General features: G+C 41.4%; 1 protein-coding gene across 4 annotated transcripts in view; it reads left to right on the top strand.

Annotated features, from left to right (window-relative positions):
• Window positions 1-15,257, top strand: part of cdh23 (cadherin-related 23) — a 1,160,360-nt gene that overhangs the window by 35,348 nt on the left and 1,109,755 nt on the right. For all 4 annotated transcript variants that reach the window (XM_063070587.1, XM_063070586.1, XM_063070590.1 and 1 more), the window contains exon 3: window positions 5,007-5,087. In XM_063070587.1, coding sequence (XP_062926657.1) covers window positions 5,007-5,087 — 81 coding nt within the window. The remainder of the gene's footprint in view (window positions 1-5,006; window positions 5,088-15,257) is intronic.

Raw genomic sequence — 15,257 nt, 5'->3', positions numbered from 1 at the left:
CACTAGTCACTGGCAGCCAACCAGAAAAGGCTCCCTTTATTTTCACTCTTTGCCTCCTGCCACTCAGCCACTGCTTTATCCATGTTAGAATCTTTCCTACAGTACCATGTGCTCATAGCTTGTTAAACAGCCTTGTGTGGCACCTTGTCAAAGGCCTTCTGAAAATCTAAGTACACAACATAAACTGATTCCCCTTTGTCTAACTTGCTTGTTATTTCTTCAAAGAATTCCAACAGATTTGTCAGGCAAGTTTTTTTCCTTTGAGGAAACCGTGCTCACTACAGCCAATTTTATCATGTACATCCAGGTACCCCCAAACCATATCCTTAACAATCAACTCCAAAATCTTCTCAACCGCTAAGTTCATACTAACTGGCCTATAATTTCCTTTCTTCAGCCTCTCTCTTATTGAAGAGTGGAGTGACATTTGCAATTTTACAGTCTTCTGGAACAATTCCATAATCTAGTGACTAAGTCTTTTGAATGCCCTGATTTAGCTGCTTCTACCACCACCCCGGCCAGCATGTTCCATTCACCTTCGTTTTATTTAAAAAAACTTAACCTACCTCTACCATCTCCCAATAGTCTCCTCCAGTCACCTTAAAAGTGTGTTCTCTTGCGGTAGTCATTGCTGCTCTGGTAAAATGTCTCTAGCTGTTCACTCTGTCAAGTCACCTCTCATCCTTTACACTCCAAAGAGAAAAGCCGTATGCTCTCTAGTCCAGGCAGCATTCTGGTAAATCTCCTTTGCACCCTCTTAAAGCTTTCACATCCTTCTATAAATAGGCAACCAGAATTGAACACAATACTGCAAGTGTGGTCGAACTGGAGTTTTATAGAGCTACAATATTACCACAAGGTTCTTGAATTTAATTCCTCTGATTAATGAAGACCATCGAACGATGTGCCTCCTTAATTACCCTATCAACCAGTGCGGCAACTTTGAGGATCTATTATTAACCAGGTATTCTGCCATCAAGTTCGACTGTACAAAATGTATCACTTTTCTGGATTGAACTCCATCTGCTGTTTCTCAGCTTAGCCCTGGAACTTGTACGGCAATCTCCTATACCATCCACACCACTACCAACCTTAATTTCATCATTAAATGATTGCATATGAAAAATGCATTGAAGCTATCATTGCCCTAATCAGTTCTTTAGCAGAACCTTTCAACTAATCCCACTCCCCTCATTCTTTTCTCACAAGCGTATTGGACTATTTACCCTTGCCATGATTTTAATATTGGCAAAACTGCTTTAGTTAATCTTATCCTGGAACCCAAACCTGATTTAATTTGGATCAGGTGGACTTGTGGGGGGGTGGGGGGAATAATTATTTTCAGGTCAGAACAAGTCTAATGGACTCTTTATAACCTCACTAATAATCTGGACTTCAATAAAATCTTTACTTTGTAAAATTAATTACACTAATCCCTCGAAGGGATTCAATTCTGGAAAACGCATCATGAAGCAAAATTTCAGGAGTCATGAAGACTGGGTGAAACGCATTGTACAGTATATGCCACGTCCAGAGAGTGGCATACTAATCATCAGAGTGATCAGAGTTAGGAATGTTATGGTGCAAATTTATAAATGGAATGTTCATAAATTAGGGCATGATTGTATTGCATGATAATGTGATAATATTGGTCATAGGGTTACACAATAGGTTTTGCTCCCTTTTTGCTATTTGTTATTGTACCCTTGTTTTACATTGCTGCTGCTGTAAAGCAACACATTTCACAACATATGTCAGTGATGATAAACCTGATTCTGATTCTTTGGCCCAACTAATCCATGTTGACAAGATCCCCATCTATGGTAGTCCCATTTGCCAGCATTTGGCCCATATCCCTCTAAACCTTTCCAATCCATGTACTTGGCTTAGTATCTTAAATGGTAATGTATCTGCTTCAACCATTTCCTCTGACTGCTCATTTTGTATACAAACCACCCTCTGGGTGTGAAAAAAATAGTCTCACTAAGCTCTGTACTTAACCTACCAGAACAATTTTTGTGATCTCTGACAGTGTTTCTAACTTACTGAGACTATGGAGTGTAATTCTTTTTTTAAAGAAAGAAACAGTTCACCTGCTCAGAAGATGATAATTGGAATTTTTTTCTGACCTGCACCAATCAGATTATAATGATGATGAATTATATTTCCTTTTTATTTAGGTTAACCTTTGGTCACTATCCCTTCTAATGGAAATGCTCACTCCATGTTTACTGTCAAAACGCTTCAGGATTTTGACATATGTTTGAAAATATTAAAAACAACTACATTCTGTAGTTGATGACTGGTGTTTGAATAATTAACTATTGTATGTCTTGAAGTTACTACTTGGAACAGAGCCCCACAGGTATAGCTTGAAAGATGAGTTTTCTGGGACAGTGAGATTAACACAGTCCAAAGTTGAGTGAATTGATCTGCATTTCCCATGATTTGATTATGGGCTGTAAGCAAGCAAATGGCTTGCAGGCTTGTGTTGAAAAGACCTCCATTGGAGCAGTCTTGGAGTGAAAAGGCTTTCCTCCATTGTTGCAAAAGGACAAAATGCTGCCCCTCCCTGTGCAGCCTTATAGTGAGTGTATCTTAAAACAAATGCTGGGCTTTTTACTTTGCTTACTGTTGAATACTTTAAGGGCTGATGTATGATAGCTTGAAAAATCATTAGTATTCAATCAAGTGAAAAGAAGTGTAATTATATAGTGCGGTTCAGTGAACTGAGATGCATTGAGTGACAGGGGTCAAATGTTATTTTCTACATTACTGATCCCTGAGTAGCTTTTTTTTGTGTGGGAAGCTATAAGCTGCATAATATAATCAAAATAGCATCTTTTGTCCAATTTGAGGTTGATGTATTATTTCATTACACTTCCCAAATATTTTTATTTTGCTTTAAATGTAAGTGGGGAATAAACATTCCCAGAATTTCTTAGCGTAAAGTGGAGACCACTTGCCAGAATTGAAATATTTGTCAAGCCTCATGGAAACAAGACTCTTCAGTCCTTTGATTCCATGCCAATCAACAAGCACTTCTCCGCATTCCCTATACTCTTCCCAGACTTTGCTACTGCTACTCTCACTTGCTACTAATCATCTACAGTAATCACTTAAACCTGTCAGCTTGGACATCTTTGGGATATGGGAGGAAAAAAAATATATCATATGCATAATGTCCAAAATGCATCCAGACAAAATTGGAGGTACGAAGTATGCTACTGTGCTGTTTCTTGACCTAGGCACAAGGTGTTGGACCTTGTGGTTTGAGGTTCTCTGCAATCACTTTGATGTCTGGCGCTGTAACAGTTAGTAAAAGAGCTACTTGTATTTCCTTATTACTTCAGAGTTCTCCAAGTGGTTCTCAGGCATTGAAGTACTTCTGAGGTCAAGTCTTGGTTATCATGTATGTTGTTTAGTAACCAAAGCAAACTTCCCTCAAATATTACTATTGTGCTGATTAGGGATTGGCCTGAAAACTGGAAGGGCCCTTCAGACTGGTGTGGTAGTCGCCATATACAAACATAAATGGATCCCCTATATTTGGTTAGTGCAAGATGCTGACCTTCAGTTAAATCTTTATACTGAGGCTCTTTCTTCAGGTGCATGTGTATATGTGGGGCCTTGGTAATTGTTTTTATCTCTTTAAATTTCTTCTGAATTTGTTCACAGAATATGAAAATCGCCGGCAGAATTGACATTTCATTTTCCATTTTTCCAGCAAAGGATGGAATTAATAATTAACTGATTTGGTCTAGTCACATGTATGCCAAACTAGATAAAGATTGGAGATCTTCTGCCATAGGCATTGACATAAAAGCCCATTTAGTTCACCAGTCTGGTAGCTTTGTGGTAACTGGGGTTTGCTTTTTTATGTTCCAGATTGATCCAATGACTTCATTTTTGAATTTCTTCATTGCAGTTAAGGCATTTGAACTACTCTCTGGATCAATGCATCAGAACTCTAGCTGATAGTCCAGTAGTTGTAACACACTATATTGAATGCATACCTGTTTGAGACATCAGGATATTGTGAAAGAATTAATATAAATGTTGATCATTTGTTTATCTTGGTGAGTCTGTTTTTCACAATGTTTCATTCATATTTTGTTACATGTTAGGAAGCCATTCAGCCCGTTGAATTTTAAACACGAGATTCTGCAGGTGCTGGAAATTGAGAATAACGCCAAAAATGCTGGAGGAACTCAGCAGGTCCTAATGAAGTGTCTTAGCTGGAAACATCGACTCTTTATTCTTTTGATGCTGCCTGACTTGCTGATTTCCTCCAGGACTTTGTGTGTGTGTGTGACTCTAGCTCACTGAATCTATCAGCTCTGAGTAATCTTATCATATTCCCACTCTCCTATTGTCCTGTAAATCACACTCTCTCTCTCATGCTCATCAATTCCACCTTGATACTCCTTCCAACCTCCTGAAAGAAATTTAAGGTAACCAATTAACCAGTGCATTTTTGGATGGAAGCTAGAGCCTCCAGGGGAAATGCTTGGTCACAGGGAGAACTTAAACAAAGGTAGCACCTTGTATCAGCATTGAATGCCACTAGCTGCTGAGCCATATGCTGATCTCATTTGTAATGACCAGTTAGTTTGTTATGAATAGTGTGATGGAATTAATATCTATTTGGATATTGAGCGAAATGAGGCTTGAGTTGCGTTTGGAGCTAAAAAAGTCTGCTGGATAAACTCTGCGGATCAAGCAGCATCTGGGAGGAAAGGAGGAGTTGTTTCAAAACAGGGCTTTGACCTGAAATTTTGTCAATCCCTCTTCTCCCCCCACCCCCCAACTGATTGCTGTTCAACCCACTGAGTTCTTCCAGCAGATTGTTGCTCGAAATTCCAGCAGCTATAGTCTCTTTCTGTCTTGAGTTGCAATGGTTTAGCTATGCATTGAGCTTTTGCTAGTTCGTATATTTATAAAACAAAACTCGGCAGAAGAACCAGTCCTGATGATAATTCATGTTAATATTTTCTTCATTGCAGGTCAGACGTACAATCAGCTACCATATTTCTTGAACTACTACTTTGATCAATATATTTTAATCTATGAAAATGTCTCTGTTGGTGAGTATTTGCTGCTTTTCTTTTAAAACCTGTTATTTTTTTTAAAATTGCTATTGTGTTGAGATGCAGTAGCCTAAAACTGCAATGTTGTGGGATTGCTGCAATATTGCCGGGACTGTTCTTCAGATGAGATCTTAATCTTGAACTGTTCTTCAGTTGTTTGTGGGAGTTCTTATGGCTCTTGTGGAAGTAAAAGGGAATGATCTGACCAATGTCAAGTTCAAGTTTGTCATTCAACCATACACTTGTATACAGCTAAATGAGACTGCATTGCTCTAGTGCCGGTGTACAAAACATAGTACGTAATCCCAACCAACATTCCTCATTCCTTTTGCAATAATCCAGCAGGAAGTATACATGGATATCAGTGAAAGGAGAATGATGGGCATGTGTAAACAGACAACCTTTATAAATTGGATGTGAAATTCATATAAATATTCCCCTGATCTGTTCCTGTAGAATGAGTGTACAGATTGTGAAGGAACAAATAAGCTGCTGGAGGAATTCAGTAGGTGAACTGACATTTTGGTCTAAACAGGGCATCAGATTATGGAAGTTATTTGTTACTTTTTGGTTAATGTTTGACAGAAGTTGCCTGGGCAGATGAGTGGGAGGTGCAGTTTAGTCTGGTTTGTGTAGTTTTGCCTGCCCTCATGGCTTGAAGTTTAGAATTTTCCAGTCAATGGAGAGGAATTTTGTAGTCCAGGTGCAGTGGAAGTTGGGTGACATAATGAACGAAGACGTTGAGACTTGTAATTTGAGTAACTGCGATTAGACGAGGAATGAGATTGAACTGAGGCATGGAATATGTTACTTAATGAGTCTATGAAAAATATGTTAAAATGTAAACAAAATTTGTATGGTTCCAGAATGTATCATTCAGTTTTGGTATTCTCTAATCTTGATTCTAACAAGCTGTTGATCATTGTGAGCAAAGAATTAAAAGTAGAAAATGCAGGAAGTAGCCAACAACACAAGCAGCATCTGTGAACAAGAATTGGAGTTAGTGTCAAGTTAGTAACTTCTTGTCAAAATTGCCTGACTTGGACGTTCCCAGAATTTTCTGTTAGTTTTTTTTGTACCTCATCTGCTTTGCCTTTCAATTGTGGATGAAGAATTTGAAAGCTAACTTTGTTTTCTGGCTGTAACTTGGAAGTGAGCTGTTGAAATCTTTTCAGCACCAAGTGTAACTCAGCAGTAAGTTCCAGTGGATAAATGTGGATACTTCCCAAAAGGCCTGTTAACTGATCATATGCCAGATTGACAAGAGGGAGAGAGTTCATTTGTTATAGGCCATGTAACGTTTTGGTTATCTTTATTTTGTTGCTATGTTGCCATTTTCACTTTTTTTTGTACACTGCAATTTGTTGTGTAAAAACAGGAGCAGAGGCTAATACAGTATTTCCATATGACATTTCTTGATAAACTACGAGAAATCCTGATTATCTGATAAAAGTAAACACTAAGAACTAAGAATTGTTAGTTAATCTGGGCAATAACTTTCTGAAATGCAAATTTATGAAGTATGTGACAAGATTACATAAATATTAATGTAGAGAAATTAATAATGCATGTGGTTGAAATGGATTTTAACAAAGTATTACACAAGAACTTTGTATCGGGTAGAGGTGTGAGGTATTTCAGCACTTCGGCACGGTAAATAGAGCTCCTCAGCAGTAGGTGTCCATCCTATATTATTGTATGGATTTTAATTATGGACCATCTACAGTAGACACCTGAAAGCTCTACAACAAATACCACCAAAGAACCTTATGAAAGATTTTGAGGATTGGCTGGAAGGACAGACCAGCATACCGAAGGAGGCCACATGGGGATTACAAATACCTGGGGATATGAATTGACAATAAACTGGACTGGTCAAAGAACACTGAGGCTGTCTACAAGAAGGGTCAGGGCCGTCTCTATTTCCTGAGGAGACTGAGGTCCTTTAACATCTGACGGACAATGCTGAGGATGTTCTACAAGTCTGTGGTGGCCAGTGCGATCATGTTTGCTGTTCTGTGCTGGGGCAGCAGGCTGAGGGTAGCAGACACCAACAGAATCAACCAACTCATTTGTAAGGCCAGTGATGTTGTGGGGATGGAACTGAACTCTCTGACGGTGGTGTCTGAAAAGAGGATGCTGTCCAAGTTGCATGCCATCTTGGACAATGTCTCCCATCCACTACATAATGTACTGGTTGGGCACAGGAGTACATTCAGCCAGAGACTCATTCCACTGAGATGCACCCAGAGCGTCATAGGAAGTCATTCCTGCCTGTGGCCATCAAACTTTACAACTCCTCCCTTGGAGGGTCAGACAACCTGAGCCAATGGGCTGGTCCTGGACTTATTTCCTGGCATAATTTACATATTACTATTTAACTATTATGGTTTTATTACTATTTAATTATTTATGGTGCAACTGTAACAAAAACCAAATTCCCCTGGGATCAATAAAGTATGACAATGACTATACTATGAAAAGTATTTCCGCCACAATGAAGCAACACCAACTCCAATGGATAGCTGATGACATTCAGATGCCTAACTCACATCTCCTCAGACAGATCCTTTACTCCCCATTGAAGGCAGACAAAGGAAGCACTTCAAAGATAACATCAAAAAACAGCCTGCTGAAATTCAACATTTTAAAAACTGTAAAGACATTGCACGCAATAGATGCACTTGATGGAAATCTGTTCAAGGGGGATTGCACTACATGAGAGTGACCTCCACTGAGCCACTAGGGAGATGTATTCTCTAGTGGTTGGATCATTTGAGTTGAGTAAGATGTTTTCCTGAGGGGTTACCCATTGGTGGATATTGAGTGGCTGTAGAGGCCAATCTGGGATATTCTGCTGCAGTGTGGACATGGGTAAGTGGTTGGGTCTTTTGGTTGTCTGTTCGCTCCTTTTGCAGCTACCACGTATTTTCTGTGGCATAGTGGTGGTCGCTCTCATATATTGTGTTAGTGTGCCTGTCCTTCCAGCTGATCCTCAATCTTTCGTAAGGTTCTTTGGCGGTATTGTTCCAGAGCTTTCAGGAGTCTATTGTAGATGGTCCCTAATTCAAATTCATTCAGTAACGTAGGAAAGACAACTACTGTATAGCTCAGAAGTTTTGTTTGGACCTGTAGGTTGAGGTCTTCAAAGACTGTCCCTTAATCTTGCATAGGCTCCATTAGTATTAATCGGCGGTGGTTGATCTGAGTCTATGTCTATTTTTGTGGAGAGCATGCTACCATGGTAGGAGAAGTGGTGAACGTTTTCAGGGGTGATATCGTCAACTCCTATGGAGGGCTGGATAAGCTGGGTGGTGGCTGGTATAGGACCTGAGTCTTTTGTATATTCAAAACGAGGCCCAGGGCTCTATATGCCTTGGCAAAGGCTGTCAGGATACATTGGTGGTTTCCTTTAGAGTGTGCTGCGATGGCATTGAAGCTCCTTTATAATAGTGGTGCTGACCTTGGCCTTGAACCGGTTGAGGCTGAAAGCCTTTAGTCCATTCTATACATGATTTGGGACACTCTGTGGTGGGGCTTGGCCAATAAGGTGAAGGGTAGCAGCAATAAAGATGGCAAGTAGGGTGGGTGCAATGTATAGCCCTGTTGGACTCCTGTCATGATAGTGAAGAGTTCTGATTCAGTGCACCTGAGAGCTTGGCAGTCTACTGTATCAAATGCCTTTATGAAATCTATGAAAGCATTGTACAAGGTTTACCTTTGTTCATGGCATGTTTCCTGTAATTGGCGTGCTATGAAGATCATGTTAATGGTACCTCTATATGGGCAAAACTACTCTGAGATTCAGGGAGTACGGCTTCAGATAGTGGAAGGAGTCGGTTGACAAGGATGCATGCAAACAATTTGCCTGTTGTTGACAGGAGGGAGATTCCTCTAATTGCCACAATCTGCCTTACCTCCCTTCTTGAATATGGTCACTATTAGATCATCTGTAGATCAGCTGTAAGGGCAGTTGTTCCTTTCCCCAGAACAAGGCATGTATGTGGTGCAGAAGTACTGGTCCTTATTCCTTGAGGATCTCTGTTGGGATCCCATCAGAGCCAGTGGCTTTGTTGCTTTTCAGACTCCTGATGGCATCATGGAGCTCCTTCATATAGGGTGATCTTCTCATGTCTCTGGAAGATTTGGTTAGTAAACTCCTGGTTTAGCAGTGCTGTCATGGTTAAGAATTTCTTGAAAGTGCTCACTCCATCGATTGTTGATGTTCTTCCGATCCTTCAGCAAGGTCTTCCCATCCATTGAGCACAGGGTTTAATTCAAAGTAGTTTGGACCATAGACTGCTTTGGTGGCACTGAAGAAGTCTCTCGTGTCACTAGTCTGCCGGTCTCTGGATTTCCAGGGCTTTCTCAGTCCACCAAGAATTCTTTAGTTCCCTTGCCCCGTGCTGGATATTTGTCTTGGCTCTGGAGTAAGCTTCTCTTTTGGCCTTGCTGCCGATGTCATTTTGCCAGAGACAAAACACTTTCCTTGGAGTTGAGCTGTTCTATCTCCATGTTGTCATGGGACCAATCCTGATGTTTTGTGTACACAAGGATATTTTTGCAGGTATCGAGGACAGTGGATTTAAACAGACCCCAGTTGCTCTTGAGTTTTAGTCTTGGCCTGGTCTTCTGCTTATGAACTTTCCTCTTTTTCGTTAGTCTGATGAACATGGAGATGATCAGGTGATGATCTGTCTAGCAGTTGTCTGTGCCAATCGCAGCCCTTGTGATATTCATATCATGGCAGTCCCTAGCTTGGACAATGAGATAGTCAATGTGATGCCACTGTTTAGATCGGGGTGCTGCCAAGATGCTTTGCATTTGTTTTATGGCAGAAAAGATTTTTTGTGGATGATAAAATTATGCTCAGCACATATGGTGACAGACATTCCACCCTGCAAAAACTCATTTCAGGCAGGTAGCACCCCCAACCCCTGCAACCCCATATATCCCCCCCACCCCTGTCAACCTGCAAGGGTGTATGTAATACTTTGTTTAGTGATTTTGTCTAATCTGTAAACCAGGTTGGGTATATCCAGCAAATGTGACATTAAAATATGTACTTATATTATCATGTTTATTCTATTACAACTTTAAGCAAGTCTACAAGGAGTTTGGCCTTATCACGTAGGACATCAATAGCATAGCTCCTTGGCAGCTAGCCAGCTAGTTTAAATCAGGGGTCCCCAACCTTTTTTGCGGACCGGTTTAATATTGACAATATTCTTTCGGACCGGCTGACCCGGGGGGGTGGGGTGTTAAATGCGACCGGAATATAGCTGATATGTCAACTATAAGTCACTTAGTGTATGTGGCTAATACACTCAATTTCGTTTCTAAAGGGGTTTATCTAACAAATTTAATATTAAACACACAGTGCATATTTTCCTCGCATGAATGTAGTGATAAGTCAAACAGTGGTCCCAAACCTCCAGGCCACGAAGAATGCAGCGGTAGCAAGAATGCACCCAGCACATCTTTAAGAAAAAAGCCGAAATAAACAAGCTAATTGATTAGGTGCCGCCTGGCACATAAATGTCAGCCCAGATCAGAGACGACGCAATTGGTAATCGCCTCTGATCTGGGCTGACATTTACATGCCGGGCGGCACCTAATTAATTAGCTTGTTTATTTTGGCTTTTTCCTTAAAGATGTGCTGGGTGTGTTCCAGCCACTGCTGTATTCTTTGCGACCCGGAGGTCGGGAACCACTGAATTATAAGTCACTTATAAGTCAATAGCATCATATCATTTTAAGTAACGTTTGGATATTAAACACACAGTGCACATTTTCCTCGTATGAACATATCAAATCATTGCAACACACCAATATCGCTGAATCAGTGGGAGCCCTGGGCTTGTTTTCCTGCCACAACACGGTCCTATCGAGGGGTGATGGGAGACAGCGATACTCGAAGGGGGTTCCTTATGACCAGTCTATTCTGCAAATTAGTTTTTGTTGCATTCATTGCAGAGATATGTTGGAAATGGAAGCAACGTTTTCAGTGCTTTCGTGGCTATCTCAGGGTATTCAGCCTTGACTTTGATCCAGAATGCCGGCAGAGATGTTATGTCAAACATACTCTTCAGCCCACCGTCATTTGCAAGCTTGAAGAGGTGATCTTTTTCCCCGCTGACATGGATGCTTCACCGGGGACATTCACAAATGCGTTAAAATTCAACAGTGCCTGGCAGGGAATGAGGAAAGGTGCAGCTGACTCATATCGTTTCATATCGCCAAATCATTTTGTTTCCTCACGGCCCAATGGTTGGAGACTACTCTTAGCATGAAGAGAGACCAATCAGGATGCTCCCTCTCCCCAAATCTATTTCCGGGATATTGTATATAATTTCCGGGCGTCAGGGAGCCACTATCAATATGCGGGAGACTCCCGGAACTTCTGGGAGAGGTGGGATGTCTGTGGTGAGAAGTAGTTCTCCATTTGAGTTGATTGTGCCAATGTCTTCCTATGGTACTCTTCCAAAGGTTGAAGTCCCCCATGAGAACTCTTGTCCTCGGGGATGTTAGCAATGTCCCATTGAGGCAAGTAAAGAAGGCCTCTTTATTTCATACTCGTGAGAGTCCAGAGCTGGTGCATAAGCACTCACAATAGTTGCCATCTGGTTGTTGGCAAGCATCAGATGAACCATGAGACATTTACTGATCCCCATGGGAGTGTTGAATGACAAGCTGGTTCTTTTATTGCAAACCCAACACTGTGGATCCTGCACTTGTCAGTTGCCTTTCTTTTCCAGAAGGTGTCACCACCCTTCTCCTCCAGTTTTCCTTCATCTGCTAGAAGGGTTTTAGAAAGAGCTGCTGGTCAATCTGGCATCTCTTCAGTTCTTTGGTGATGATCTCAGATCTCTGGTCTGGTCAATCATTGGTTGCACTGAATTCCAGATGCCAAAGGTCATGTTTTTTAGTTTCTGACCGCATATGGTGATCCCTAATCCAATCAGGAGACTTTGAGGCTCAGTGGGATGAGAAGAGTGGATCATAAGTAGGGCTGCTCAGTCCTGAGTGCAGCTCTCAAAGTACTCTTTCTGTCTCAGTCCAAGAACCCAGTGACTGAATCGAATATCCATCACCCGATGTGCCATTTTGTGACTAGGGGCTTCCAGACCTCACAATCCTGCCCTCTTCGCCACTTGCTCATTGCCAGAGGACTTGTGGGTTCCGTTAATGGAGAATGCCTTTGAATGACTTTGACTTTGTTTAATGTGGGGAGGCTAATGCATAGGCAGCCACCACATGGTCCTTGACAGATGGGGGTCGGGATCCAGTGGCGTGGAATGCAAGATGACTGGGGACCCCTCACTGCTGCAGCCTTCCTCCACCTCCTTCTGCCAGCTTCACCACTGAGGTGTTGGTTGGATTGCTCTTTGTCTGGAACCTCTCCTTTGATCTTACTGTCATGGATGAGCCTATCAGGAGCTAAATTCCAGACAGCATTGTCTCAGGATCTCAGCAACTGCCAGGCCCCTCCACCATGACAAGGTGATGATCCTCTGAGAATATCCATGCGCGTACCACTCCTGTAATACCAGTTTGTTTAACCATCTTGTTTACCCAAGGTTCCCTCATCCTTCCTAGAACATACATAAGAAATAGGAGCAGGAGTAGGCCATCCGGCCCATCAAGCCTGCCCCGCCATTCAATAAGATCATAGCTGATCTGTCCGTAAACTCAGCTGCATCGACCTGCCTTTTCCCCATAACCCTTAATTCCCTTACTATGTAAAAACCTATCGAACTGTTTCTTAAATATATTTAGTCAACTGCTTCCCTGGGTAGAGAATTCCAGATTCACCACTCTCTGGGAAAAACAGTTTCTTCTTATCTCCATCCTAATTCTTCTCCCCTAAATCTTGAGGCAATGTCCCCTAGTTCTAGTCTCACCTACCAATGGAAATAACTTCCCTACTATCTTATCTATCCCTTTCAAAATTTTGTATGTTTCTATAAGATCCCCTCTCATTCTTCTGAACTCCAGTATAGTCCCAGACGACTCAATCTCTCTTGATAGGTTAACTCCTTCATCCCTGGAGTCAACCTGGTGAACCTCCTCTGCACTGCCTCCAAAGCCAGTATATCCTTCCTCAAGTATGGAGACCAGAACTGCACACAGTACTCCAGGTGCGGCCTGAGCAGTACCCTGTATAGTTGCAGCATGACCTCCCTGCTCTTGAATTCAATCCCTCTAACAATGAAGGCCAATATTCCATTTGCCTTCTTGATAACCTGTTGTACCTGCAAGCCAATTTTTTGCGATTCATGCACAAGCACTCCTAAGTCCCCCTGCACAACAGCATACTGCAATCTTTCACCATTTAAATAATCATCTATTATTTCTTCCTTTTTAGAATGCTGCTGCTTCTTTGAGATGAAATGATCCTGCATCTTCCAAATTACTCCCAAGGAACTCTGGGCATTGCTCCTCTACCACCACCTCTGCTAGAGTCCACTCCAATCAACTTTGGCCAGCTCCTCTCTAATGCCTCTGTATACAGTTACCTTTACTCAGCTGCATATTGATGCATCTGATTTTATTTTCTCCCTCAAATTGCAGGGTGAATTATTTCACATTATCATTGCCTCCTTTACCTTAAACTGGCTCATTACCCATCAAATCCAGAATTATCTTTACCCCACTGAGCTTGACCATAAACTGCTCTAAAAAGCTGTTTCCTAGATATTCTAGAAATTTCTTCTCTTGGGTTTCAGTGCCAACCTGAATCTTCCCTTTCTGTCTGCATATTCAAGCCCCCCATGACGATCATAACATTGTCTCTCTTGCATGGCTTTTCTATCTCCTGTTGTAATTTGTACCACTCATCCTAGCTATTATTCAGAAGCCCATATATAATTCCTATTAGGAATTTTTACTCTTGCAGTCTTTCAACTTTACCTACAAAGATTCTACATCTTCTGTTCCTGTGTTACTTGCTGAGGATTTGATTTCATTTTTTTTTACCAATAGAGCAACCCTACTCCCACTTGCACATCTTTTCAGTCATATGTGTATCCTTGGATGTTTTATGATCTTTAAGCCATGGCTCGATGATGCCCATGTTGTACCAGTCAATTTCTATCCATGCTGTAAGATCATCTACCTTGTTTCATACTGTCTGCATTCAAATACAACACTTTCTTAACTGTATCGACCACCTCTCTACTCTAATTTGTGTCCATGTCACCTGAAATTAAATTCTTATCCCTTTCTTCCTGTCTTAGTATTTTCTTAAATTCTGGAGACTTTGGTAGTCTCTCCTGCACTTTCCTTGCCTTTTATTTAACGTCTCCCCCCCCCCCCCCACACACTATTTAGTTTGAAGCCCAATCCAGAGCCTTAATTATGCACTTTGCCAGGACCTTGGTGCAAACATGATTCGGGTGGAGCCCATCTCATCAGAACTCTCCTACTTCCCCAATTCTGGTGCTAATGTTCCATGAATTCAAACCCACTTAACCCATACCAATCTGAGCCACACATTTAGCTCTATAAATCTAATTGACCTTTGTCAACATGCATGTGGTTTAGGTAGCAATCTAGAGATTATTACTTTTGTTGTTCTTTTTCAGTTTGGTCTACAGCTGATCAAATTCCCTAAGCAGAGCCTCTTTCCTTGGTCTGTCTCAGTTGTTGGCACCCATAGGACTATAGAAACTTTCTCCTCCCACTCTAAATTCCTCTGCACGTCAGATCAATAGTCCTGAACTCAGGCACCAGGCACGTGAGCCCAGTTATGTTTTCCAGCTATTTTTGCCAGTACTCTGTTTGCCTTTACCTTTTGGCAGCATTTTGGCAGCTTCTTTGCTTGAGATCTCTGTACAAGACAAATTAGTTGTAACTCCTGCTTCTGATCCTGATGGTAATGGAATGAAGTCCCATTCCAGAGATTTGAACATCAAACTGAGGTTTCAGTATGATATGATGTGAATACAGCAAAACAAAACAATCAGTTGAAAGCACTCAACTGATCATAAACGCAAGTAATTCTGTAGATGCTGGAAATCCAGAGCAACTGGCTGCATTGGTGCTGTTTCATGCACCCATGCTAAACTTGTCATTTTCACCCTTTCTGTGCTACATTGACAACTGCATTGGTGCTGCTTTATGCACCCATGCTGAACTTGTCAATTTCATCAACTTTGCCTCCAA

Source organism: Mobula hypostoma, chromosome 18 (genome assembly GCF_963921235.1).
Source record: "Mobula hypostoma chromosome 18, sMobHyp1.1, whole genome shotgun sequence".
Classification (NCBI taxonomy): Eukaryota; Metazoa; Chordata; class Chondrichthyes; order Myliobatiformes; family Myliobatidae; genus Mobula; species Mobula hypostoma.
The sequence above is the reverse complement of the archived record's forward strand: the minus strand, read 5'-3'. Positions and strand labels throughout refer to the sequence as shown.